We start from the raw sequence: 25696 nt of genomic DNA on the forward strand, positions 1-25696 counted from the left end.
AAAGCAAAATCTACAATGGAATGGTTCAAAAATAAACATATCCAGGTGTTAGAATGGCCAAGTCAAAGTCCAGACCTGAATCCAATCGAGAATCTGTGGAAAGAACTGAAAACTGCTGTTCACAAATGCTCTCCATCCAACCTCACTGAGCTCGAGCTGTTTTGCAAGGAGGAATGGGAAAAAATTTCAGTCTCTCGATGTGCAAAACTAATAGAGACATACCCCAAGCGACTTACAGCTGTAATCGCAGCAAAAGGTGGCGCTACAAAGTATTAACTTAAGGGGGCTGAATAATCTTGCACGCCCAATTTTTCCGTTTTTGATTTGTTAAAAAAGTTTATAATATCCAATAAATGTCGTTCCACTTCATGATTGTGTCCCACTTGTTGTTGATTCTTCACAAAAAAATACAGTTTTATATCTTTATGTTTGAAGCCTGAAATGTGGCAAAAGGTCGCAACGTTCAAGGGGGCCGAATACTTTCGCAAGGCACTGTACATTATTCAACTGATTGATCGATTTGTCGTTCCCCAATGAGTCGTTTAAATTGCTCAAGGGAGGACATAGTATTTCAGACGTTAAGACCTGGTGATATTTTTCCTCAAGTACCATTATACTTTTCATCACGTGGCACAAACAATGAGATGTATAGGACAATCCTGATTATAACTGGTTGGTTCGAGCCCTGAATGCTGATTGGCTGACAGCCGTAGTATACCACAGTTATGACAAAACATGTATTTTTACTGCTCTAATTACATTGGTAACCCGTTAATAATAGCAATAAGGCACCTCGGGGGTTTGTGGTATATGGCCAACAAATAGCTCTTAGCCGTGGTATGTTGGCCAAATACCACACCTCCTCGGGCCTTATTGCTTAATTCATGTTGTGCCACGTGTATTTCCATGTACTTGACATATACCTATGGAGACATACACACATAAAAATAAACATCACCTTACACATTAACATCAGAGTTTGGCTTGGGGGACAGGAGGGAGCAGATTGCATTTTCACTTCAAAATATATTGACAATAAAATAATATACATGAAACACACTCCTTTTGAGTCTTTCTTCCTCTCCATGGATGGATAAACTTACTGGAGCAGACATGGACCCCAAGTAGCACAGAGAGATAGTGCCACGTGTTACAGAGAACAGAGAGAGATGAATGATTGGGAAGAAATGCTTTAGGGGTAATCATGGCACAGGGCGACGTAAGAGCTATAGGAGGATAGGTCATCTGAAGAGCTATTGGAGGAGGATAGGTCCTCTTAAGAGCTATAGGAGGAGATAGGTCCTCTTTGCTGTTCGTTTGTGCAGAATATTCCCCCGTCACCAGTTAGTTGAGAAGTCCTGCCTCGGTCACAGTCAGTGAGGAGTGTTCCCAGGGTCAGTAACACGTTCCCTCTGTGTCTCTTGGTGAATCACTGGATATACTGTACAGATGGGCACAACACTGAATGAATCTGTGATTACAATATGTGTGGATATGTTTCATTGAAGCTTTTGCTCCAGCAAGTCCTCGCTTGGTTTGAATTTTCTGGGTGTGTTTTAATAGAGTGCCTGATAGATCAAAGGTCATAGGGAGGTCGTGGATGCAAATTGCCATGACAACCAATAAGTGCATCACTGCTGGGCCAATAGGGCGCTCCGATTAGCCTTCATCTTCTCCAGGCGCTTGGCCAGGTGGCTGTTACTGGCCTCCAGCTCATCAATCCTGTCCAGGGCAGACCTCAGCTAGAGAGAACGGAGAGAAAAAGTTTAGAGTTTGAGAGGGGAGAAGCAACTGTAAAGGCAACAACCTATACCTGGTGTAGACTTGATACCAAAACATGTGGGGTTGACATACTAGATATGACCCAACGACTTGTGGGTTCTGTGATTCTTTGGCTGTTTTTGTAAACCTGACATTATAGTAGCCTACCTCTCTCTGTAGCTTGCGTTTCTCCACTTTGAGCTCGTCCTCTACTTTCTCTGCGCTCTCAGAGGCCGACTTGTAACGAGTCACCTGACCCTCCAACCGGATGATCTGGCCAAGAGAGAAATGAGGGGGTGAATAAATGGATGAAATGTGATATGCCTCATACTAGACTGAACACGTAACTTATATTCCATGGAGCTCCTAGTGGAGAAAATGGTCAATAGTCTCCAACCCAGACTGTACAAGATACTACTTATTATCTCACGTTTACCATGAGGAATGTGATTGGTCAGGTGTTTCATGGATATAGTCATACATGTCTTCCTCTGTCTAGGAACTAAAACGGTACTTACATTCTGTTCCAGGGCTGTGACTTCCTGTTCTGATTTCACCAGTTTAAACTTGAGGTCACTGATTTGCCGGTTGGCATCCCCTGTATAAGAAAAAATAAAGATAGAAGGATGTGAGTCAAATATTGTTGTATAGGTTTGCATAATGTATACTCCACTTACACACTTGACAAAGTACACTAGGGAGACAGCCAGGTAAAAGGCTAGATCTGTCTTAGTAAACGTGAAATGTGACTCACTCTGTAAGTCGAGGATGTGGGGGTCCATGCCGTTCTCAAGTCCGTCCTCCTCAGGACTCAAACCCTCGGTCCCGTTCCTCTGTTTCCCCTCCAGCTGAGACTTCAGCCTCTTCACCTGATCAGCTAAACTCTCCCTCTCATCAACTATTTTCCTCAGTCTGACTTCTGCAATACAAACAGACAGCTGACTTTGAATCAACAGCATGAAATTCTAATAGTTGGTTAGTAATAGGGTAGTTTGAGTAGTCGAGATCAGTAATAGAGTAGTTCTGTACATCAACATTTACCACACGGTTCAATTAACAGCCTTGTTTTCTTAGTTTCTAATCTGTATTGTTTTTTTAATACATACAACACATTGTACTTAATTACTCAGATGTTTTTTTAATACATACAACACATTGTACTTAATTACTCAGATGTTTTTTTAATACATACAACACATTGTACTTAATTACTCAGATGTTTTTTTAATACATACAACACATTGTACTTAATTACTCAGATGTTTTTTTAATACATACAACACATTGTACTTAATTACTCAGATGTTTTTTTAATACATACAACACATTGTACTTAATTACTCAGATGTTTTTTTAATACATACAACACATTGTACTTAATTACTCAGATGTTTTTTTAATACATACAACACATTGTACTTAATTACTCAGATGTTTTTTTAATACATACAACACATTGTACTTAATTACTCAGATGTTTTTTTAATACATACAACACATTGTACTTAATTACTCAGATGTTTTTTTAATACATACAACACATTGTACTTAATTACTCAGATGTTTTTTTAATACATACAACACATTGTACTTAATTACTCAGATGTTTTTTTAATACATACAACACATTGTACTTAATTACTCAGATGTTTTTTTAATACATACAACACATTGTACTTAATTACTCAGATGTTTTTTTAATACATACAACACATTGTACTTAATTACTCAGATGTTTTTTTAATACATACAACACATTGTACTTAATTACTCAGATGTTTTTTTTATATGTATACACAGTACCAGTCAAACGTTTGGACACACCTCCTCATTCAGGGGTTTTTCTTTATTTTTACTATTTTCTACATTGTAGAATAATAGTGAAGACATAAAAACTATGAAATAACACATGGAATCATGTAGCAAGCAAAAAAGTGTTAAACAAATCAAAATAGATTTTAGATTCTTCAAAGTAGCCACCCTTTGCCTTGATGAGAGCTTTGCACACTCTTGGCATTCTCTCAACCAGCTTCATGAGGAATGCTTTTCCAGCAGCCTTGAAGGAGTTCCCACATATGCTGGGCACTTGTTGCTGCTTTTCCTTCACTGCGGTCCAACTCATCCCAAACCATTTCAATTGGGTTGAGGTCGGGTGATGGTGGAGGCTAGGTCATCTGATGCACACTCCATCACTCTCCTTGGTAAAATAGCCCTTACACAGCCTGGAGGTGTGTATTAGGTCATTGTCCTTTTGAAAAACAAATGATAGTCCCACTAAGCGCAAACCAGATGGGACGGCATATCGCTGCAGAATGCTGTGGTAGCCATGCTGGTTAAGTGTGCCTTTAATTATAAATAATTCACTGACAGTGTCACCAGCAAAGCACCATCACACCCCCTCTTCCATGCTTCATGGTGGGAACCACACATACGGAGATCATCCATTCACCTACTCTGTGTCTCACAAAGACACTGCTGTTGGAACGACAACTAAAAAAAATCACAAATTTGGACTCATCAGACCAAAGGACAGATTTCCACCGGTCTAATGTCCATTGCTCTTTTTTCTTGGAAAGTCTCTTCTTATTATTGGTGTCCTTTAGCAGTGGTTTCTTTGCAGCAATTCAACCATGAAGGCCTGATTCACGCAGTCTCCTCTGAACAGTTGATGTTGAGGTGTGTCTGTTACTTGAAATCTGTGAAGAATCTATTTGGGCTGCAATTTCTGAGTCTGGTAACTCTAATGAGCTTATTCTTGGGGTGGCAGGTAGCCTAGTGGTTAGAGTGTTGGCTATCTTCTGTACACCACCGCTACCTTGTCACAACACAACTGTTCAAACGCATTAAGAAGGAAAGAAATTCCACAAATTAACTTTTAACAAGGCACACCTGTTCATTTAAATGCATTCCAGGTGAGTACCTCATGAAGCTGGTTGACAGAATGCCAAGAGTGTGTAAAGCTGTCATCAATTCAAAGAGTGGCTACTTTGAAGAATCTCAAATATAAACAATATGTTGATTTGTTGAACACTTGTTTACTACACGATTCATACATGTGTTATTTCCTAGTTGTGTTCATGTGTTCTTCACTATTATTTCAAAATGTAGGAAATAGTCAAAAAGAAAAGAAAAACCCTGGAATGAGTAGGTGTGTACAAACCTTTGACTGGGACTGTATAAATAGACACTATATACTTAATTCATTGCAATAATAAAACATTTCACCCAACTGATCCCAATCTGCAGTTCATTGAAAACCTGAGAATATGGACAGTCGCTTACCGCTGAAATACTGTACAGTGTGTTGGAGGGACTGTGAGTATGGATGAAAAGAGTTTTAAACAGCTGACACATACAAATGAGTGGAGATAACATGTCACAGGATTGATATATTCTCCCACTTATTACCTATTTAATCATGTAATTGTTATCTAGTATGTTGCATGTAAAAACCTGACAGGTGAACAATACAGAATTGTTGTTGTGTAATATAATCCTACCCGCTGTGCATGAATGGAAGCTTGGTGGACAATACAGAATTGTTGTTGTGTAATATAATCGTACCCGCTGTGCATGAATGGAAGCTTGGTAAACAATACAGAATTGTTGTTGTGTAATATAATCCTACCCGCTGTGCATGAATGGAAGCTTGGTAAACAATACAGAATTGTTGTTGTGTAATATAATCCTACCCGCTGTGCATGAATGGAAGCTTGGTGGACAATACAGAATTGTTGTTGTGTAATATAATCCTACCCGCTGTGCATGAATGGAAGCTTGGTAAACAATACAGAATTGTTGTTGTGTAATATAATCCTACCCGCTGTGCATGAATGGAAGCTTGGTGGACAATACAGAATTGTTGTTGTGTAATATAATCCTACCCGCTGTGCATGAATGGAAGCTTGGTGGACAATACAGAATTGTTGTTGTGTAATATAATCCTACCCGCTGTGCATGAATGGAAGCTTGGTGGACAATACAGAATTGTTGTTGTGTAATATAATCCTACCCGCTGTGCATGAATGGAAGCTTGGTGGACAATACAGAATTGTTGTTGTGTAATATAATCCTACACGCTGTGCATGAATGGAAGCTTGGTGGACAATACAGAATTGTTGTTGTGTAATATAATCCTACCCGCTGTGCATGAATGGAAGCTTGGTGAACAATACAGAATTGTTGTTGTGTAATATAATCCTACCCGCTGTGCATGAATGGAAGCTTGGTGAGGTTTTATGGAAGCCAGAAATCAGTATGCAATAGTGCAAAATAAAACAAAACCGATCGCTCTTCAACATGGTTCATTTATTCAAGGCACTAAATAAGTCATTAAATTAAACATGTAATTCCTTTGAGTAAAACAAAGAAACCCACAGAGACTGGCTGCAACCCCAGTCAGTAGTCTATTACACATCAAATAACACTTTGAGAGTACAGTATCATCAACTAGTTTACTCTGCAAGGATCTTTGCCCCTGCCCTTCCTATTGCCCCTTTGTCCCTTTCTTACACCGCTCTCCTGTTTCTGGACTTCTTCCACTGGGGGGCGCTCTCTCCCCTCCTCCACCGCCTCGGGTAATGGCTGTATCTCTTGGCCAAGTGCCGAGGGTCCGGGTGAGGAGCTGATGTGCTCTTCTTCTACAGGTAGATAGGTTTCCTCCTCTTTCACAAGTAGAACGGCTTCTTCACAACTGTCTATATATCCAGCTGAGGCCCCATCGTTTAACTCATTGTCTCCCCCTGCTGGTGAACTTGTTGAAGCCTCCCCCTGTTCTGTCTGTTGCTCCTCCTGAATGGCTTCCTGCTGGAGATTCTCCTCATAGATGTTCTCCTCAATGATGCACCATTCTTCTCTCTCTACACAACTGGGTGATTCTGATTGGATCCTGTCTGGGCTGGGCTCTACCGCCTCAGTCCTGTCTGAGATAACCTCTCCACTAGAGTCGCTGATCCTCTGAGTTAGAGCTACATCCAGTGAGTTCTCCGTCAGTACTTGATCACTCTCGGATTGTTTACATGTACATTTACAGGTACATCCTTGTTTCTCCCTTGATTCTGCTACATCCATCTTCTGATCACCTTGAACACCTGGTAAGGTATTTTCTAAGCTGGTCTCTAGCCTCTCTGGTAATTCAGGGATCACCTGTTGGTCTAGTCTAGTCTTCCCCTCCTCTGTTATGATAGGTGTAACCGTTTTGTCAGCGATAGTGGATGGGGACTCCTTTGCCTGAAGCTCTTTAGTATTTGGTTCATCTTCCTTCATGCCACATACAGATTCCTGCCAAATCTGATCTGGCTTGCTCTCCACTGAACTCGACTCCAGCTCTTCAACCCTCTCAGATAATTTCTGTCTGTCAGAGTCTGTGATCTTTGGCACAATTTCCACAGAGCTTTCTGTACTGAAATGATCATTCTTATGTTGCTGAAGTTCTAGAGAATTATGTGTGTCTTTCTCAAATTCACTTAAAGTGTTTATTATGAGCTGATCTGTCTTGATTCCAACCTCGTCAGGACATTCAGAGATAAACAGTTCAATAGAGACTGTAGATGAGATAGCAGATGTTCCAGTAGATGTTACTTGGCCAGTCTCTGCCTGATGCTCTGCAGGATGCCCTGGATGATTCTTCATCTCCATCCCTATTGTTTCTGTTTTCTTTAATGATCCTTGAGAGATCTGATTTGGGCTGGTCTTTGCCTCCCCTAGACATACAGAAATCCTCAGAATCATCTTAATCATCTCAGATTCCGTGATCCTTGAGTTTTCTGGAATGACTTGACCTTTAGTCCCAGGATCATACTCCTGGGTGTTCTCTCCTTGCAGGTCACGTTGGATTTGACTAAGAGTTGCCTCTGTCTCATCACAGAGAGTTGGGCCAGAGATGTCCTGTTCTTCAAAGTGAGTAGACACAGCTGTGAGAAGCTCTGTGTTTTCCCGTCCTTTCTCAAGGTGTGTGTTTTCCTCACATTGTCCGTCAGTGCCACCGCTTACTGGTACAGCGTCCTTGTTACTTTCTCCACTGTTTTCCTCATTCTCTGCCTGTTCCTGGGATTCTGGTTCAAATCCTCTTTGATTCAACCCCTCTCCATTGTCACTGCCACCATCTGTATATTCCTTTTGAACCAAAATGGCTCCCTCAAGTTCAGCAGGTTCCACCAGAGTTTCTGTGTCGCAGTATTGGGGTTTCTCTACTTCATATTCAATCTGAGTCTCTTTGTCACCAAAATGCACCAAAATGGCTTCTTCAGGTACAGCAACATCCACCTGGGTCTCTTGGTCACAGTACTTGGACTGCTCTGCTTTAGTGTCTGTTTGTTGCTGCAGGCTGTCATTCAACTTGTCTTGGTTCAACTTGTCCGAAGATTCTATCTCCAGTAGTGCCCTCTCCTGGTCATGTGAGTAGTTGTCAGCCTCATGTAGAAGTCTGCCTCCCCCTGGTGTCCTCACCTCGCCATGGTCCAACTGCATCTCTGGTGCTTCGCCTGGAAGATCACAGGGAATAGATTGGAGGGCCAGACACGGGTCATTCTCCAGCGTCTGACAGTGCAAGCACGGAAATTCAATGATCGCTGGAGGGGAATTCATTTGGAGACATTTGGAGAGAATAGAATCAAGGCCTTGATCCCGGCTGAATTAGAATGCAGAATCAGCAACTGACTCAACAGGATTAATTAACATTATGATGATAATCCCACGGAGGACAATAGTGCAAAACAATGACGTCAAAAAAAAAGAAAAAGAAAGTCAACCATCCTCGTTTTGTATCCCATCATGCAACACAAACATAACCCTGACATTTCTAACGGTGATTCATCCGAATGACAGAAGACAAGTGAAATAAAACACATGACTGCACATTATCATTCAACATGATTCGAGTCGGATGGTGGTAAATAAGCAGAGATCAGATATGAGCAACTGCACCGGTGGGTTATTTTCTTACCAAGCATGCTCTCCCCACCATGAGACGGCTGGGACTCCTGAGCCAATCGGGAGGTAGAGTCTGCACTGCGAGGCCCGTCAATCATCTGTCCTGCATCCCCATTGGTGGTTACTTCAGGTGACAGCACTATCCCATGTTTCTGATTTGGGAGAGAACGAGTCAAATAAAGCTGAATAATCTTTCAGAAAGTATTTTTTCCATTAGAACTTCCTATTGTTCTAGTGTTTGCTGACATGTGCACGGAGGCCCTCTTGGAAGTCATGATGAGGAAACCTTCCCTCAGCAGTACTTCAAGGTGCTGTACCTTCAGAGTGTCTTTGAGGTGGACCACCTGATCCCTGAGCTTATCCCGCTCATCCTGCACGCCGGCGTCTGAGAATTCCCTCTGCCTCTCTAAGGCCTGAGCCATGCCCAAGCAGCAGTAGCAGGGGGAGGAGGAGGAGGAGGAGGAGGAAGAGGAGGAAGAGTGGGTAAAGATGGGAAGGATAAACACAGTAAAGTAAGAGAGAAGCATTGAGAGGAAAAAAGAGATACAGTGAAAATGTCTTGGTTAGCTTGGAGCGTTAAACTTGAGTAGCTGACAGAGGAACGGAAGCGTTTCCTGTAGAACTTCCTGGAACAATGATCCGGCTAACGGTTTGGGGTTCACCCTCTATTCCGCGAGCGTACCCCAATCTTTTTCTCCTTCCATCCGAGGGTCTCCTGCAGGTCGGAGATCTCCCTAACACAGCTGTCCCGTTTGAGACGGAGCTGGCCCACCTCCTGGCCACGGGACGAAAGCAAGATGGAGGAGAAGAAGGGACAGAGGAGAAGGGAGGGACAATCAGCATGCAGAGTTTGCAGCAGGAAAAGAGACTACAGCAAGTTTAGCAAGAGACCTAAGTTAGATCTATGTTAGTGTGATGTTCAGAGTGGAAGTACTGTTTTTGTTACCGTATTGTTGTTAGCAGGAATCTTTGCGATGACCTGAGTACTCACGGTTAACAGTTCTTCACTCTGTTTCAGCGTCTCTCTCATCTCGTTAAACTGGCGCTGCAGAACACTGTGGGCGTGCCTCTCCCTCTCAAACTCCTTGGCCTTGTCGTTGTACTCTCGTTTAGACTCGTACAGCTGCTCCTCCAGCTCAATGAGCGAGTCCTTCAGCGTGTCCACCTGGTACATGAGGTTGGACTTCTCGTTGTGTAGCTGGGCGTTGGACACCATGGCCTTACGGTACTTCTCCTCAGACTCCACCAGGGAGTCCTGTTGAGAGACAAAATGGAGGACAGTGGAGGGGTGAGAGGTCAGGGGAGAAACAAAGCAAAACAGTTAAGCAGTTCATTTCTCAAAAACAACTACGCAGACGTTGTTCGTCTTCAACCGTGGAATAGTTACTGTAATAATCAGAAGTGTTTCTGGAGTCAACAAAATAATTGTAAAAACATGGACGTTATAGACCATCTCTTTCCCAGATATACTGTATGGTCCTACTCATAGAAGTATCTCTATGGTCCTACCTTTATCTCTCGAATGGACGCCTCTGTCTCTACTGAGATAGAGGTGTCACAGCTGCCTCTGCGAGAGGAGGGCCCTCCCAGCGATGCTAGAGTGGCTGCTGAGAGGGTAGAGGCAGTCCTGGAACCCTGGGAGGAAACAGGACAGGGCCGTCTTGAAAGCTGTTTCACAACAGTCATATTCCCTACTTCATCTTTAATAGATTAAAAGCTAGAGTTTCAGATCAGGTGTGTGACCCGTACCTTTTCCAGGAAGTCCCTGTCTGATCTCTCCTCCACCTGTAGAGGGTAAAACAACTTGGTTACTCTTAGGAGAGGATAAGGAGAGGAGATACACATATTTACAATGTCACAAATGTAGTTGATTGACACACGGTAAATCCAGGCCATGCCCATACTGTATCCGTCTGTCACGCCCTGGTCTTAGTATTTTGTGTTTTGCTTTATTATTTTGGTCAGGCCAGGGTGTGACATGGGTTATTTATGTGGTGTGTTTTGTCTAGGTTTTTTTTGTAGGTAATGCGATTGTGGTTTAGTGAAGTAGTCTAGGTAAGTCTATGGCTGCCTAAATATGGTTCCCAATCAGAGACAACGATAAACACCTGCCTCTGATTGAGAATCACTCTAGGAAACCATATTCTTTGAGTGTTTGGTGGGTGTTTGTTCCTGTCTCTGTGTTTGTTGCACCAGATAGGGCTATTTCGGTTTCACTGTGTGTTTGTGGGTGTTTGTTCCTGTCTCTGTGTTTGTTGCACCAGATAGGGCTGTTTAGGGTTTCACTGTGTGTTTGTGGGTGATTGTTCCTGTCTCTGTGTTTGTTGCACCAGATAGGACTGTTTAGGGTTTCACTGTGTGTTTGTGGGTGATTGTTCCTGTCTCTGTGTTTGTTGCACCAGATAGGGCTGTTTAGGGTTTCACTGTGTGTTTGTGGGTGTTTGTTCCTGTCTCTGTGTTTGTTGCACCAGATAGGGCTGTTTAGGGTTTCACTGTGTGTTGGTGGGTGTTTGTTCCTGTCTCTGTGTTTGTTGCACCAGATAGGGCTGTTTCGGTTTCACTGTGTGTTGGTGGGTGTTTGTTCCTGTCTCTGTGTTTGTTGCACCAGATAGGGCTGTTTCGGTTTCACTGTGTGTTGGTGGGTGTTTGTTCCTGTCTCTGTGTTTGTTGCACCAGATAGGGCTGTTTCGGTTTTTCACGTTTCTTGTTTTGTATGTTGTTCATTTTTCATCTTTTATTAAAGATGTATAAAGATAACCACGCTGCATTTTGGTCCTCCTCTCTTTCACCAGAAGAAAACCGTAACAGAATCACCCACCACAACAGGACCAAGCGGCGTGGTGACAGGCAGCAGGGAAGTATGGACTATACGATTTGGGAGGAAATAGACAGGTGGGCAGTCGACCTAGGGAGAGTGCCATAGACTTACCTAGACTACTTCACTAAACCACAATCCCATTACCTACAAAAAACACCTAGACAAAACACACCACATAAATACCCATAAATACCCATAAATACCCATAAATACCCATAAATACCCATAAATACCCATAAATACCCTGACCTGACCAAAATAATAAAGAAAACACACAAATCTGTATATCCACACACTGCATCACAACAAGCATCATAGAGTCATAGTTAACCCTCTCTGGACCACCATCTGATTCTGAACCACGGAACCATTGGACACTACAGACTTACTCATATTATATCTACTGGACACTACAGACTTACTCATATTATATCTACTGGACACTACAGACTTACTCATATTATATCCACTGGACACTACAGACTTACTCATATTATATCCACTGGACACTACAGACTTACTCATATTATATCTACTGGACACTACAGACTTACTCATATTATATCTACTGGACACTACAGACTTACTCATATTATATCCACTGGACACTACAGACTTACTCATATTATATCTACTGGACACTACAGACTTACTCATATTATATCTACTGGACACTACAGACTTACTCATATTATATCCACTGGACACTACAGACTTACTCATATTATATCTACTGGACACTACAGACTTACTCATATTATATCTACTGGACACTACAGACTTACTCATATTATATCCACTGGACACTACAGACTTACTCATATTATATCCACTGGACACTACAGACTTACTCATATTATATCCACTGGACACTACAGACTTACTCATATTATATCCACTGGACACTACAGACTTACTCATATTATATCCACTGGACACTACAGACTTACTCATATTATATCCACTGGACACTACAGACTTACTCATATTATATTTACTGGACACTACAGAGTTAGTAATATCATATCCACTGGACACTACAGAGTTAGTCATATCACTGGACACTACAGAGTTAGTCATAAATCCACTGGACACTACAGAGTTAATCTTATCATATCCACTGGACACTACAGAGTTAGTCATAAATCCACTGGACACTACAGAGTTAATCTTATCATATCCACTGGACACTACAAAGTTAGTCATATCACTGGACACTACAGAGTTAGTCATATCACTGGACACTACAGAGTTAATCTTATCATATCCACTGGACACTACAAAGTTAGTCATATCACTGGACACTACAAAGTTAGTCATATCACTGGACACTACAGAGTTAGTCATCTCATATCCACTGGACACAACAGTTAATCATATCACTGGACACTACAGAGTTAGTCATCTCATATCCACTGGACACTACAGTTAATCATATCACTGGACACTACAGAGTTAGTCATATCATATCCACTCCAGTCCAGGCTGCATGTTAGTTGTCAGTGTCACCCACACATCAATGCGTCCACACAGAGGCCCACCTCACATTGGCCAGGTCGGGACCATATATTCTTTGCTTGTACCAAAGCTGCAGTCTTTGTAATGTCCACCAGGGGGCATAAGGGACCTGAGCACTGTCAGCTGTCTATGAGCATTACCTTGGTGCAGAGGACACACAGGACAGGACCATAGAGTTCAGTTCTCTGGACAATGCACTCTTCATTGGGATGATAATAATTGGGCATTTAACAGAATAGAGAACAGAGAAAGGGATGTAAGGACTAGGCCTAAAGAAGGCTGCGGGTTAGAGTGAGTGAGCAATGAAGAGAGCTCACCACTGGGCTGGCACGGGCAGAGCTGGCCCTGGACGAGGCCCGAGAGTTGGAGCCCAGAAAACCACTGTAGTCTGAAGGCTGGCACAAGAAGAAGATGGATAAAATAGGAAAAGAGAAGGAAATTAAAAAGAGAGAGAGAGAGATGTTAGTCACAGAGTTTGTCAGTCAGCAAGCAGGGAGAGACAGAGCAGAAGCAGGGACAGACAGAGCTGAAGCAGGGACAGACAGAGCTGAAGCAGGGACAGACAGAGCTGAAGCAGGGAGAGACAGAGCTGAAGCAGGGACAGAGCTGAAGCAGGGAGAGACAGAGCTGAAGCAGGGAGAGACAGAGCTGAAGCAGGGACAGACAGAGCTGAAGCAGGGACAGACAGAGCTGAAGCAGGGACAGACAGAGCTGAAACAGGGACAGACAGAGCTGAAGCAGGGACAGAGCTGAAACAGGGACAGACAGAGCTGAAGCAGGGACAGACAGAGCTGAAGAAGGGACAGAGCTGAAACAGGGACAGACAGAGCTGAAGCAGGGACAGACAGAGCTGAAGCAGGGACAGAGCTGAAGCAGGGATAGACAGAGCTGAAGAGACAAGGGAATACATTGATAGACAAGTCAACCAGGCCCTGTTAGACCAAAGACAACCCTCCCACATCAAAACCCAGACACATACAATTCCACGTATACGCTCCACTCTAGACTCCACCATTCTAGACATACTGCAAACCCCACGCAACAAAGTCACAATTAAACTGTGACTTGGCACAGTGTTTGTAAAGGTCATCGACACACAAGACGCACTGTAAGATAATTCAGGATGGTTATTACTGGAATACAGCTAACTGAAAACATGGATTCCTTCTTCTGGAAGTCTGAAATCCACATGTGGGAAAGACACAAGAAACCTCAATAGAAAGAAGTAGTGGGGTGACGACACTGTCATGCAGACTTCTCCTGGGGGGGCCAACCCTCCCACTGGAGAGAATCAGCTGTGTTCGAGCAGGGCTGGAATAAAAGCCTGCACACCCAGCCTGCCGCTAGTATCGCTTCAAGAGGAGGGTGGGTCGACCCCACAATGCAATTCCACATTGGCACATGGGGCATGCCAAGCAAGGCCCCCTCATCAGGGTAACACAGTGATACATTCCATGCATGCTGTCTATTCAAGCCTCCCTTTGGACTTGAAAACCCCACACAATCTCACTAGGACTTTGCACTGTGTTTCCAAAAGTCATCAACACACAAGACAGGGTGGGAATTAGTGGAATACAACAAATTAAAGAAGGATTCCTTGTTTGGTGAGTCTGATAAAAACAGAAGACACCACTGACCCTGATAGAAGTAGAGACTGACAACACTGTCATGCAGACAGACTATGGCCAGGGGTGGCCGACTGTCTTCCCAGAAACTTATTGGATGTGCAGGCTTTTGCTCCAGACCTGCTCCAATACAACTGATTCTACTAATCAACTGCTCACCTGGGTGTTGATTAGCTGAATCGTGTTAGAGCAGGGCTGGATCAAAAGCCTGCATACCCAGTAGCTCGTATCTGTCCAGGAGGAGGGTTGACCACCGCTGAACTATGCAATCCCATGTTGCCACAGGAGGCATGCCAAGCAACCTCCCTCGGGGTAAGAGAGGGGGTGTCAGGGCTTCTTACACCGCGAGAGATGGAGCCACTAAAGCGCCGTGTGCTACTCTGCACAGCCTCGTCACACACAGAGCCCTGTAGATAGGAGAGAGACACACACACGGCATCAGACTTCACCTCACGCACACATACACACTCTGGCTCAGACTTCACCTCACACACACATACACACTCTGGCTCAGACTTCAACTCACAATCACACACACAAACACAAACAAACACACACTGCATCAGACTTCACCTCAGGAACGTATACAGACACATCCATCTCAGTAATCATGCAGGAAAAGGACCAGAAGGATCAGCTGTACATCCCAGAATGTCTTACAGCATGCCACCTTGAAGACACCACTGTACTTCTGCAACTCAGCTTACTGTCTCACGTTCTCCTTCTCACATCAAAGTGTTTTGGAAATGTAACTTTTAGGGCCAGGACTGTATGTTGGTCTTGACAACATCTAGCCCCTCTGCCAAACCATTCTCACATGCCTTATAATGACACTAGTAGTGACACATCACAGATCTATCTATCTATCTATCTATTTATCTACTGTCTAAACAAGCGGTGAAGGGTCAGAGGTCATAGGAAAGAGGAACCAACCCTGTGACTCTGGGTGCGTGGGCCATCAATAAAGAGCATGGAGGGCTGAAGGTGGACAGAGAGGGAAACAATCCAACATTGTACTGTAAGTGATAAACAACAGTGATTCTATCAAGTATGTACAACTGGAAAAAGCTCTCTGTTTTGAGAATCTCATGTTCTGTCATTCTAAGAAACCAACAGGAGGGTGAGGTTGAATGGGTCGGGAAGGAGGGAGAGGTTGAGTGGGTAGGGAAGGAGGGAAGGAAAGGGTGAGTGGGTAGGGAAGGAGGGAAGGAAAGGGTGAGTGGGTAGGGAAGGAGGGAGAGGTTGAGTGGGTAGGGAAGGAGGGAGAGGTTGAGTGGGTAGGGAAGGAGGGAGAGGTTGAGTGGGTAGGGAAGGAGGGAGAGGTTGAGTGGGTATGGAAGGAGGGTGAGGTTGAATGGGTCGGGAAGGAGGGAGAGGTTGAGTGGGTAGGGAAGGAGGGAAGGAAAGGGTGAGTGGGTAGGGAAGGAGGGAAGGAAAGGGTGAGTGGGTAGGGAAGGAGGGAGAGGTTGAGTGGGTAGGGAAGGAGGGAGAGGTTGAGTGGGTAGGGAAGGAGGGAGAGATTGAGTAGGTAGGGAAGGAAGGAGGGAGAGGTTGAGTGGGTAGGGAAGGAGGGAGAGGTTGAGTGGGTAGGGAAGGAGGGAGAGGTTGAGTGGGTAGGGAAGGAGGGAGAGGTTGAGTGGGTAGGGAAGGAGGGAGAGGTTGAGTGGGTAGGGAAGGAGGGAGAGGTTGAGTGGGTATGGAAGGAGGGAGAGGTTGAGTGGGTAGGGAAGGAGGGAGAGGTTGAGTGGGGTAGGGAAGGAGGGAGAGGTGAGTGGGTAGGAAGGAGGGAGAGGTTGAGTGGGTAGGGAAGGAGGGAGAGGTTGAGTGGGTAGGGAAGGAGGGAGAGGTTGAGTGGGTAGGGAAGGAGGAGAGGTTCAGTGGGTAGGGAAGGAGGGAGGGAGGGGAAAAGGCGGAGCAGCATTGGGAAATGGAAAGAGGGATGAGACGTGAAGGAGAGAGGAATAAATGAGTGGGGACAGACCCGGCCATTTTGAGTGGAATTTTGATGTCTGAGTGAGGGGAGACTGTTGGAGCTGCAGTACAGATCAGATGAGAAGTTTCTCTACAATGCCACACCACACACAGAGAGAGAGAGAGAGAGAGAGAGAGAGAGAGAGAGAGAGAGAGAGAGAGAGAGAGAGACACACACAAAGATGAGGGGAGAGTGAAAGAGAGAGAAACAAAATAAGAATAGAGAAATGATTCCTCTGGAAAATTAACCCAACAGAGAGAGATAAAAATGTGTTTGGTCCCTTGTCAACTCCAAACAAAAAGGCATGTTGTTATGTCTATAGGCATTTCCGACATTCATTAGTGACAGTTATTATGACAAGGGAAGTGCAGTGACAATACAGCCGACAACCAGACCGTCCAGTTAAACCACGTTCACTGTCTGGGGTGTGCTGATAACTAGTTGGGTTGTGAGCCATTTCAACCACACAGATGCCTTCCCGGCCAAAAGACTACAGTATCATTACCATAACAACTGTCTGTGTACCAGTGTTAACTAGCCTATAGCTTAAAACCATGTCGTCTGGTTTGTTTGATAATGCCACATCTCTCAGTGTGTGAACCTTGTGTGTCTTCAAAACCCCTTCTGAATAGAACACCTTCACCGTCAGTGATTCCATCATCATCACCTCAGATTTAAATAGAGGTGTTTTTCACACGACAGGTGGTGTTCTCACATCAGGCGGGGTCCCATCGCCATGTTGGGACGGGGCATGGAGGAGATCCTTTAAAAGGTAGAGAACATCACCATGTTGGGACGGGGCATGGAGGAGATCCTTTAAAAAGGTAGAGAACATCATCATGTTGGGACGGGGCATGGAGGAGATCCTTTAAAAAGGTAGAGAACATCACCATGTTGGGACTGGGCATGGAGGAGATCCTTTAAAAAGGTAGAGAACATCACCATGTTGGGACTGGGCATGGAGGAGATCCCCTACAAAGGTAGAGAACATCACCATGTTGGGACTGGGCATGGAGGAGATCCTTTAAAAAGGTAGAGAACATCACCATGTTGGGACGGGGCATGGAGGAGTTCCTTTAAAAAGGTAGAGAACATCACCATGTTGAGACTGGGCATGGAGGAGATCCCCTAAAAAGGTAGAGAACATCACCATGTTGAGACTGGGCATGGAGGAGATCCTTTAAAAAGGTAGAGAACATCGCCCAGACTTTTGCAACGGTTAAACCATGTTTCAAAGGCCACATTCCAACTCTGATACCAGATACATGTACCGGAATGTTACCTCAGTCATGTGTAGTATCTCTGAGACGTCACGGCACATGGAGGAAGAGACTTTTACAACCCGTACCGTCTCATTGCTGACATTCTTGATGTCATATATGAACAGTGGGAGTTCAATGAGCTGTGTGTTACGTCAGGGCTCCATTCAGCCTGGATAGCTGAAGCATTACAGATTACGTGATGGAAATGTATTGAGCTGACATATGCAGTGCTTACGGGGAATGCAGTCTTCGCTAACATGGGAACATTGCCTTTACTGCAGCGATACAGATTGAATGGAGCTCTTAGTCTGTCCTATATACAGTAGGCCTTATACTATGAGATGTTAGAGAAGCAGGAAGTAGATATCATAGAATTAGTAATTTAATAGGATCTCTATGGTATATACTAACCCTAAGGCTTCCTCGGCTCCCCACCGACATCCGTTCCTCATCGTCTGAGATCTGGGAGGGAAAGGGACACATAAACACACAACATTCAATCAATTACACATCATTGTGTATCATTGTGGGTTGTTCAGCTGTAGCAGTGAATTGAAGCTGCCCCTAGACACTGACCTAAGGACCAAAAGTTCCCATTTGAATCAAACCCAGTTCTGGATTGGATTTGGAGAGGGTGAGCTGATCCTAGAGCTGTGTATAGAGGCAGCCTCTACCTCAGAGCGTTCCAGAATCATTAGTTATATACACAATAACATATAGAAAAGAAAGCACGTGTTTGTCAGACAGGCCGTATAACGGTAGAGAGGAGATGACAGGGGGAGTTAGGCCGTATAACGGTAGAGAGGAGAAGACAGGGGGAGTCAGGCCGTATAACGGTAGAGAGGAGAAGACAGGGGGAGTCAGGCCGTATAACGGTAGAGAGGAGAAGACGGGGAGTCAGGCCGTATAACGGTAGAGAGGAGAAGACGGGGAGTCAGGCCGTATAACGGTAGAGAGGAGAAGACGGGGAGTCAGGCCGTATAACGGTAGAGAGGAGAAGACAGGGGGAGTCAGGCTGTATAACAGTAGAGAGGAGAAGACGGGGAGTCAGACAGGCTGTATAATGGTAGAGAGGAGAAGACAGGGAGTCAGGTTGTATAACGGTAGAGAGGAGAAGACAGGGGGAGTCAGGCCGTATAACGGTAGAGAGGAGAAGACAGGGGGAGTCAGGCTGTATAACGGTAGAGAGGAGAGACGGGGAGTCAGGCTGTATAATGGTAGAGAGGAGAAGACAGGGGGAGTCAGGCCGTATAACGGTAGAGAGGAGAAGACGGGGAGTCAGGCTGTATAACGGTAGAGAGGAGAAGACAGGGGGAGTCAGGCTGTATAATGATAGAGAGGGGAAGACAGGGGGAGTCAGGCAGGCTGTATAACGGTAGAGAGGAGAAGACAGGGAGTCAGGTTGTATAACGGTAGAGAGGAGAAGACAGGGGGAGTCAGGCCGTATAACGGTAGAGAGGAGAAGACAGGGAGTCAGGTTGTATAACGGTAGAGAGGAGAAGACAGGGAGTCAGGTTGTATAACGGTAGAGAGGAGAAGACAGGGGGAGTCAGGCCGTATAACGGTAGAGAGGAGAAGACAGGGGGAGTCAGGCTGTATAACGGTAGAGAGGAGAGACGGGGAGTCAGGCTGTATAATGGTAGAGAGGAGAAGACAGGGGGAGTCAGGCCGTATAACGGTAGAGAGGAGAAGACGGGGAGTCAGGCTGTATAACGGTAGAGAGGAGAAGACAGGGGGAGTCAGGCTGTATAATGATAGAGAGGAGAAGACAGGGGGAGTCAGGCAGGCTGTATAACGGTAGAGAGGAGAAGACGGGGAGTCAGGCTGTATAATGGTAGAGCGGAGAAGACAAGGGGTGTCAGGCTGTATAATGATAGAGAGGAGAAGACAGGGGGAGTCAGGCAGGCTGTATAACGGTAGAGAGGAGAAGACGGGGAGTCAGGCCGTATAACGGTAGAGAGGAGAAGACGGGGGAGTCAGGCTGTATAACGGTAGAGAGGAGAAGACGGGGGGAGTCAGGCCGTATAACGGTAGAGAAGAGAAGACGGGGAGTCAGGCCGTATAACGGTAGAGAGGAGAAGACGGGGGGAGTCAGGCTGTATAACGGTAGAGAGGAGAAGACAGGGGGAGTCAGGCCGTATAATGGTAGAGAGGAGAAGACAGGGAGTCAGGTTGTATAACGGTAGAGAGGAGAAGACAGGGGGAGTCAGGCCGTAGAACGGTAGAGAGGAGAAGACAGGGGGAGTCAGGCTGTATAACGGTAGAGAGGAGAAGACAGGGGGAGTCAGGCCGTATAACGGTAGAGAGGAGAAGACAGGGGGAGTCAGGCCGTATAACGGTAGAGAGTAGAAGACAGGGGGAGTCAGGCTGTATAACGGTAGAGAGGAGAAGACAGGGGGAGTCAGGCCGTATAACGGTAGAGAGGTGAAGAAGGGAGGAGTCAGGCTGTATAACGGTAGAGAGGAGAAGACGGGGAGTCTGGCCGTATAACGGTAGAGAGGAGAAGACAGGGGGAGTCAGGCTGTATAATGGTAGAGCGGAGAAGACAAGGGGTGTCAGGCTGTATAATGATAGAGAGGAGAAGACAGGGGGAGTCAGGCTGTATACTGGTAGAGCGGAGCAGACAAGGGGTGTCAGGCTGTATAATGATAGAGAGGAGAAGACAGGGGGAGTCAGGCAGGCTGTATAACGGTAGAGAGGAGAAGACGGGGAGTCAGGCTGTATAATGGTAGAGCGGAGAAGACAAGGGGTGTCAGGCTGTATAATGATAGAGAGGAGAAGACAGGGGGAGTCAGGCAGGCTGTATAACGGTAGAGAGGAGAAGACAGGGGGAGTCAGGCTGTATAACGGTAGAGAGGAGAAGACAGGAGGATTCAGGCTGTATACACTGTAGAGCGGAGAAGACGGGGAGTCAGGCCGTATAAAGGTAGAGAGGAGAAGACGGGGAGTCAGGCTGTATAACGGTAGAGAGGAGAAGACAGGGGGAGTCAGGCTGTATAATGGTAGAGCGGAAAAGACAAGGGGTGTCAGGCTGTATAATGATAGAGAGGAGAAGACAGGGGGAGTCAGGCAGGCTGTATAACGGTAGAGAGGAGAAGACGGGGAGTCAGGCTGTATAACGGTAGAGAGGAGAAGACGGGGGGAGTCAGGCTGTATAACGGTAGAGAGGAGAAGACGGGGAGTCAGGCCGTATAACGGTAGAGAGGAGAAGACAGGGGGAGTCAGGCTGTATAACGGTAGAGAGGAGAAGACAGGGGGAGTCAGGCTGTATAATGGTAGAGCGGAGAAGACAAGGGGTGTCAGGCTGTATAATGATAGAGAGGAGAAGACAGGGGGAGTCAGGCTGTATAACGGTAGAGAGGAGAAGACAGGGGTAGTCAGGCAGGCTGTATAACGGTAGAGAGGAGAAGACGGGGAGTCAGGCCGTATAACGGTAGAGAGGAGAAGATGGGGAGTCAGGCCGTATAACGGTAGAGAGGAGAAGACAGGGGGAGTCAGGCCGTATAACAGTAGAGAGGAGAAGACGGGGAGTCAGGCCGTATAACGGTAGAGAGGAGAAGACAGGGGGAGTCAGGCTGTATAACGGTAGAGAGGAGAAGACAGGGGTAGTCAGGCAGGCTGTATAACGGTAGAGAGGAGAAGACGGGGAGTCAGGCCGTATAACGGTAGAGAGGAGAAGACAGGGGGAGTCAGGCCGTATAACGGTAGAGAGGAGAAGACAATGGGGAGTCAGGCTGCATAACGGTAGAGAGGAGAAGACAAGGGGAGTCAGGCCGTATAACGGTAGAGAGGAGAAGACGGGAGTCAGGCCGTATAACGGTAGAGAGGAGAAGACAGGGGGAGTCAGGCCGTATAACGGTAGAGAGGAGAAGACGGGGTGTCAAGCCGTATAACGGTAGAGAGGAGAAGACGGGGAGTCAGGCCGTATAACGGTAGAGAGGAGAAGACGGGGTGTCAGGCTGTATAATGATAGAGAGGAGAAGACAGGGGGAGTCAGGCAGGCTGTATAACGGTAGAGAGGAGAAGACGGGGAGTCAGGCTGTATAATGATAGAGAGGAGAAGACAGGGGGAGTCAGGCAGGCTGTATAACGGTAGAGAGGAGAAGACAGGGGGAGTCAGGCTGTATAACGGTAGAGAGGAGAAGACAGGAGGATTCAGGCTGTATACACTGTAGAGCGGAGAAGACGGGGAGTCAGGCCGTATAAAGGTAGAGAGGAGAAGACAGGGGGAGTCAGGCTGTATAACGGTAGAGAGGAGAAGACAGGGGGAGTCAGGCTGTATAATGGTAGAGCGGAGAAGACAAGGGGTGTCAGGCTGTATAATGATAGAGAGGAGAAGACAGGGGGAGTCAGGCAGGCTGTATAACGGTAGAGAGGAGAAGACGGGGAGTCAGGCTGTATAACGGTAGAGAGGAGAAGACAGGGGGAGTCAGGCTGTATAACGGTAGAGAGGAGAAGACGGGGAGTCAGGCCGTATAACGGTAGAGAGGAGAAGACAGGGGGAGTCAGGCTGTATAACGGTAGAGGGTAGAAGAGAGGGGGAGTCAGGCTGTATAATGATAGAGCGGAGAAGACAAGGGGTGTCAGGCTGTATAATGATAGAGAGGAGAAGACAGGGGGAGTCAGGCTGTATAACGGTAGAGAGGAGAAGACAGGGGTAGTCAGGCAGGCTGTATAACGGTAGAGAGGAGAAGACGGGGAGTCAGGCCGTATAACGGTAGAGAGGAGAAGATGGGGAGTCAGGCCGTATAACGGTAGAGAGGAGAAGACAGGGGGAGTCAGGCCGTATAACAGTAGAGAGGAGAAGACGGGGAGTCAGGCCGTATAACGGTAGAGAGGAGAAGACAGGGGGAGTCAGGCTGTATAACGGTAGAGAGGAGAAGACAGGGGTAGTCAGGCAGGCTGTATAACGGTAGAGAGGAGAAGACGGGGAGTCAGGCCGTATAACGGTAGAGAGGAGAAGACAGGGGGAGTCAGGCTGTATAACGGTAGAGAGGAGAAGACAAGGGGAGTCAGGCCGTATAACGGTAGAGAGGAGAAGACAATGGGGAGTCAGGCTGCATAACGGTAGAGAGGAGAAGACAAGGGGAGTCAGGCCGTATAACGGTAGAGAGGAGAACACGGGGAGTCAGGCCGTATAACGGTAGAGAGGAGAAGACAGGGGGAGTCAGTCCGTATAACGGTAGAGAGGAGAAGACGGGGTGTCAAGCCGTATAACGGTAGAGAGGAGAAGACGGGGAGTCAGGCCGTATAATGATAGAGAGGAGAAGACAGGGGGAGTCAGGCAGGCTGTATAACGGTAGAGAGGAGAAGACAGGGGGAGTCAGGCTGTATAACGGTAGAGAGGAGAAGACGGGGAGTCAGGCCGTATAACGGTAGAGAGGAGAAGACAGGGGGAGTCAGGCAGTATAATGGTAGAGCGGAGAAGACAAGGGGTGTCAGGCTGTATAATGATAGAGAGGAGAAGACAGGGGGAGTCAGGCAGGCTGTATAACGGTAGAGAGGAGAAGATGGGGAGTCAGGCCGTATAACGGTAGAGAGGAGAAGACAGGGGGAGTCAGGCAGTATAATGGTAGAGCGGAGAAGACAAGGGGTGTCAGGCTGTATAATGATAGAGAGGAGAAGACAGGGGGAGTCAGGCAGGCTGTATAACGGTAGAGAGGAGAAGATGGGGAGTCAGGCCGTATAACGGTAGAGAGGAGAAGACAGGGGTAGTCAGGCAGGCTGTATAACGGTAGAGAGGAGAAGACGGGGAGTCAGGCCGTATAACGGTAGAGAGGAGAAGACGGGGAGTCAGGCTGTATAACGGTAGAGAGGAGAAGACAAGGGGAGTCAGGCTGTATAACGGTAGAGAGGAGAAGACAAGGGGAGTCAGGCCGTATAACGGTAGAGAGGAGAAGACGGGGAGTCAGGCCGTATAACGGTAGAGAGGAGAAGACAAGGTGAGTCAGGCTGTATAACGGTAGAGAGGAGAAGATGGGGTGTCAGGCCGTATAACGGTAGAGAGGAGAAGACGGGGAGTCAGGCCGTATAACGGTAGAGAGGAGAAGACAGGGGGAGTCAGGCTGTATAACGGTAGAGAGGAGAAGACAGGGGGAGTCAGGCTGTATAACGGTAGAGAGGAGAAGACAGGGGGAGTCAGGCAGTATAACGGTAGAGAGGAGAAGACAGGGGGAGTCAGGCCGTATAACGGTAGAGAGGAGAAGATGGGGAGTCAGGCCGTATAACGGTAGAGAGGAGAAGACAGGGGGAGTCAGGCTGTATAACGGTAGAGAGGAGAAGACAGTGGGAGTCAGGCAGGCTGTATAACGGTAGAGAGGAGAAGACAGGGGGAGTCAGGCTGTATAATGGTAGAGAGGAGAAGACAAGGGGTGTCAGGCTGTATAATGGTAGAGAGGAGAAGACAGGGGGAGTCAGGCTGTATAACGGTAGAGAGGAGAAGACAGGGGGAGATAGGCAGGCTGTATGAAGGTAGAGAGAAGAAGACAGGGGGAGTCAGGCTGTATAACGGTAGAGAGGAGAAGACAGGGGGAGTCAGGCTGTATAACGGTAGAGAGGAGAAGACAGGGGGAGTCAGGCTGTATAACGGTAGAGAGGAGAAGACAAGGGGAGTCAGGCTGTATAACGGTAGAGAGGAGAAGACAGGGTGAGGATACAGACCGACGTGTGTCTCCGTGAAGGACGGGAGGAGTACCTCTCACTCTCCTCCTGGAAGGCCCGGAAGGAAAGAGGAAAAGAAAGTACCCGGTTAAAGGTTAGAGGTCAGGAGGAAAGGTCAAGAAGGAAGTGGTTCTGGTTCTGCCACCAGATGTGGATTTTATAGACAAAGACCAAACAAAAACACAATCTGCACTGGATTGGTTTCGGGAACACTGGGACTGGGCTGGGGTTATTTCCATTTCTATTCCTGTCAGTTGACCTGGATATAGAACATCTCCAAATGACTGAAATTGAAATGGAATCAAACCCATGTCTGGACATGACATGACACTGCATGAGTTTATTTACAGTCCACTACTTATGCATTCCCTGGCCTCTCTACTCTGATGCAGGCAGACAGCCACTGGTTAGACAAGCCCAGAGAGAGGTGGGGGTGGGGTGAGGGTTTAATCCTCCCGGTGGGTTGTCATGGCGATCCCAGTACCGTGAAAAGGGTTTAACCCCTGTCAGATGGCATGGGAGACCCCCGTAGCGGTACAGGATCTAGTGAAATGGGGATCAGCTCTGTCCCTGTCTGGCCTGGTTCAGGTCAGACCTTTAAAAGCACACATGCTTCCCTTGTGTTGTCTGAGAGTACATACACATGCCAAGCTATTAGGTCCAGCTGTATCCAGGACAACTGTGATATTATCAACAGGATGGGACATTGAAATAGAGAATACTAAACACATATATTGCACAACACAGGCGGTGTTGTTTTCAACACTGTGCATGCCTCACATTTACTAAACATTTCCTCGATGCAGGCGATGCAGGCAATGCACTGTACACAGTGCAAACACTACTACAACCTAGGGTTTGCAGTGAGCTGTGTCAACAGACAGTATATATTATATTATCAGTGTGCAGTAAGCTGTTTCAACAGACAGTATATATTATATTACCAGTGTGCAGTAAGCTGTTTCAACAGACAGTATATATTATATTATCAGAGTGCAGTAAGCTGTGTCAACAGACAGTATATATTATATTACCAGTGTGCAGTAAGCTGTGTCAACAGACAGTATATATTATATTACCAGTGTGCAGTAAGCTGTTTCAACAGACAGTATATATTATATTACCAGTGTGCAGTAAGCTGTTTCAACAG

General features: G+C 46.3%; 1 protein-coding gene across 18 annotated transcripts in view; it reads right to left on the reverse strand.

The window, feature by feature from the left end:
* Positions 1 to 782: 782 nt before the first annotated feature.
* The window catches only part of LOC109877427 (leucine-rich repeat flightless-interacting protein 2), a 42783-nt gene continuing 17869 nt past the window's right edge, over positions 783 to 25696 (reverse strand). For 3 of the 18 annotated variants that reach the window (XM_031816804.1, XM_031816803.1, XM_031816806.1), the window contains 13 exons: positions 24547 to 24594; positions 18298 to 18348; positions 16634 to 16714; positions 15586 to 15630; positions 14994 to 15059; positions 13345 to 13422; positions 10441 to 10476; positions 10201 to 10326; positions 9683 to 9946; positions 9374 to 9466; positions 9009 to 9104; positions 8705 to 8843; positions 4882 to 8243 (listed from right to left, as the gene is read on the reverse strand). In XM_031816804.1, the coding sequence (XP_031672664.1) occupies positions 6211 to 8243; positions 8705 to 8843; positions 9009 to 9104; positions 9374 to 9466; positions 9683 to 9946; positions 10201 to 10326; positions 10441 to 10476; positions 13345 to 13422; positions 14994 to 15059; positions 15586 to 15630; positions 16634 to 16714; positions 18298 to 18348; positions 24547 to 24594 (3156 nt within the window). In that variant the 3' untranslated portion in view covers positions 4882 to 6210. Of the gene's footprint in view, positions 1743 to 1929; positions 2035 to 2279; positions 2360 to 2515; positions 2681 to 4878; positions 8244 to 8704; positions 8844 to 9008; positions 9105 to 9373; positions 9467 to 9682; positions 9947 to 10200; positions 10327 to 10440; positions 10477 to 13050; positions 13168 to 13344; positions 13423 to 14993; positions 15060 to 15585; positions 15631 to 16633; positions 16715 to 18297; positions 18349 to 24546; positions 24595 to 25696 lie in introns of those variants that run through there. The other 15 variants (XM_031816815.1, XM_031816818.1, XM_031816821.1 and 12 more) reach the window with 14 other exon arrangements.

This window comes from Oncorhynchus kisutch, unplaced genomic scaffold (assembly GCF_002021735.2).
Source record: "Oncorhynchus kisutch isolate 150728-3 unplaced genomic scaffold, Okis_V2 scaffold875, whole genome shotgun sequence".
NCBI lineage: Eukaryota > Metazoa > Chordata > Actinopteri > Salmoniformes > Salmonidae > Oncorhynchus > Oncorhynchus kisutch.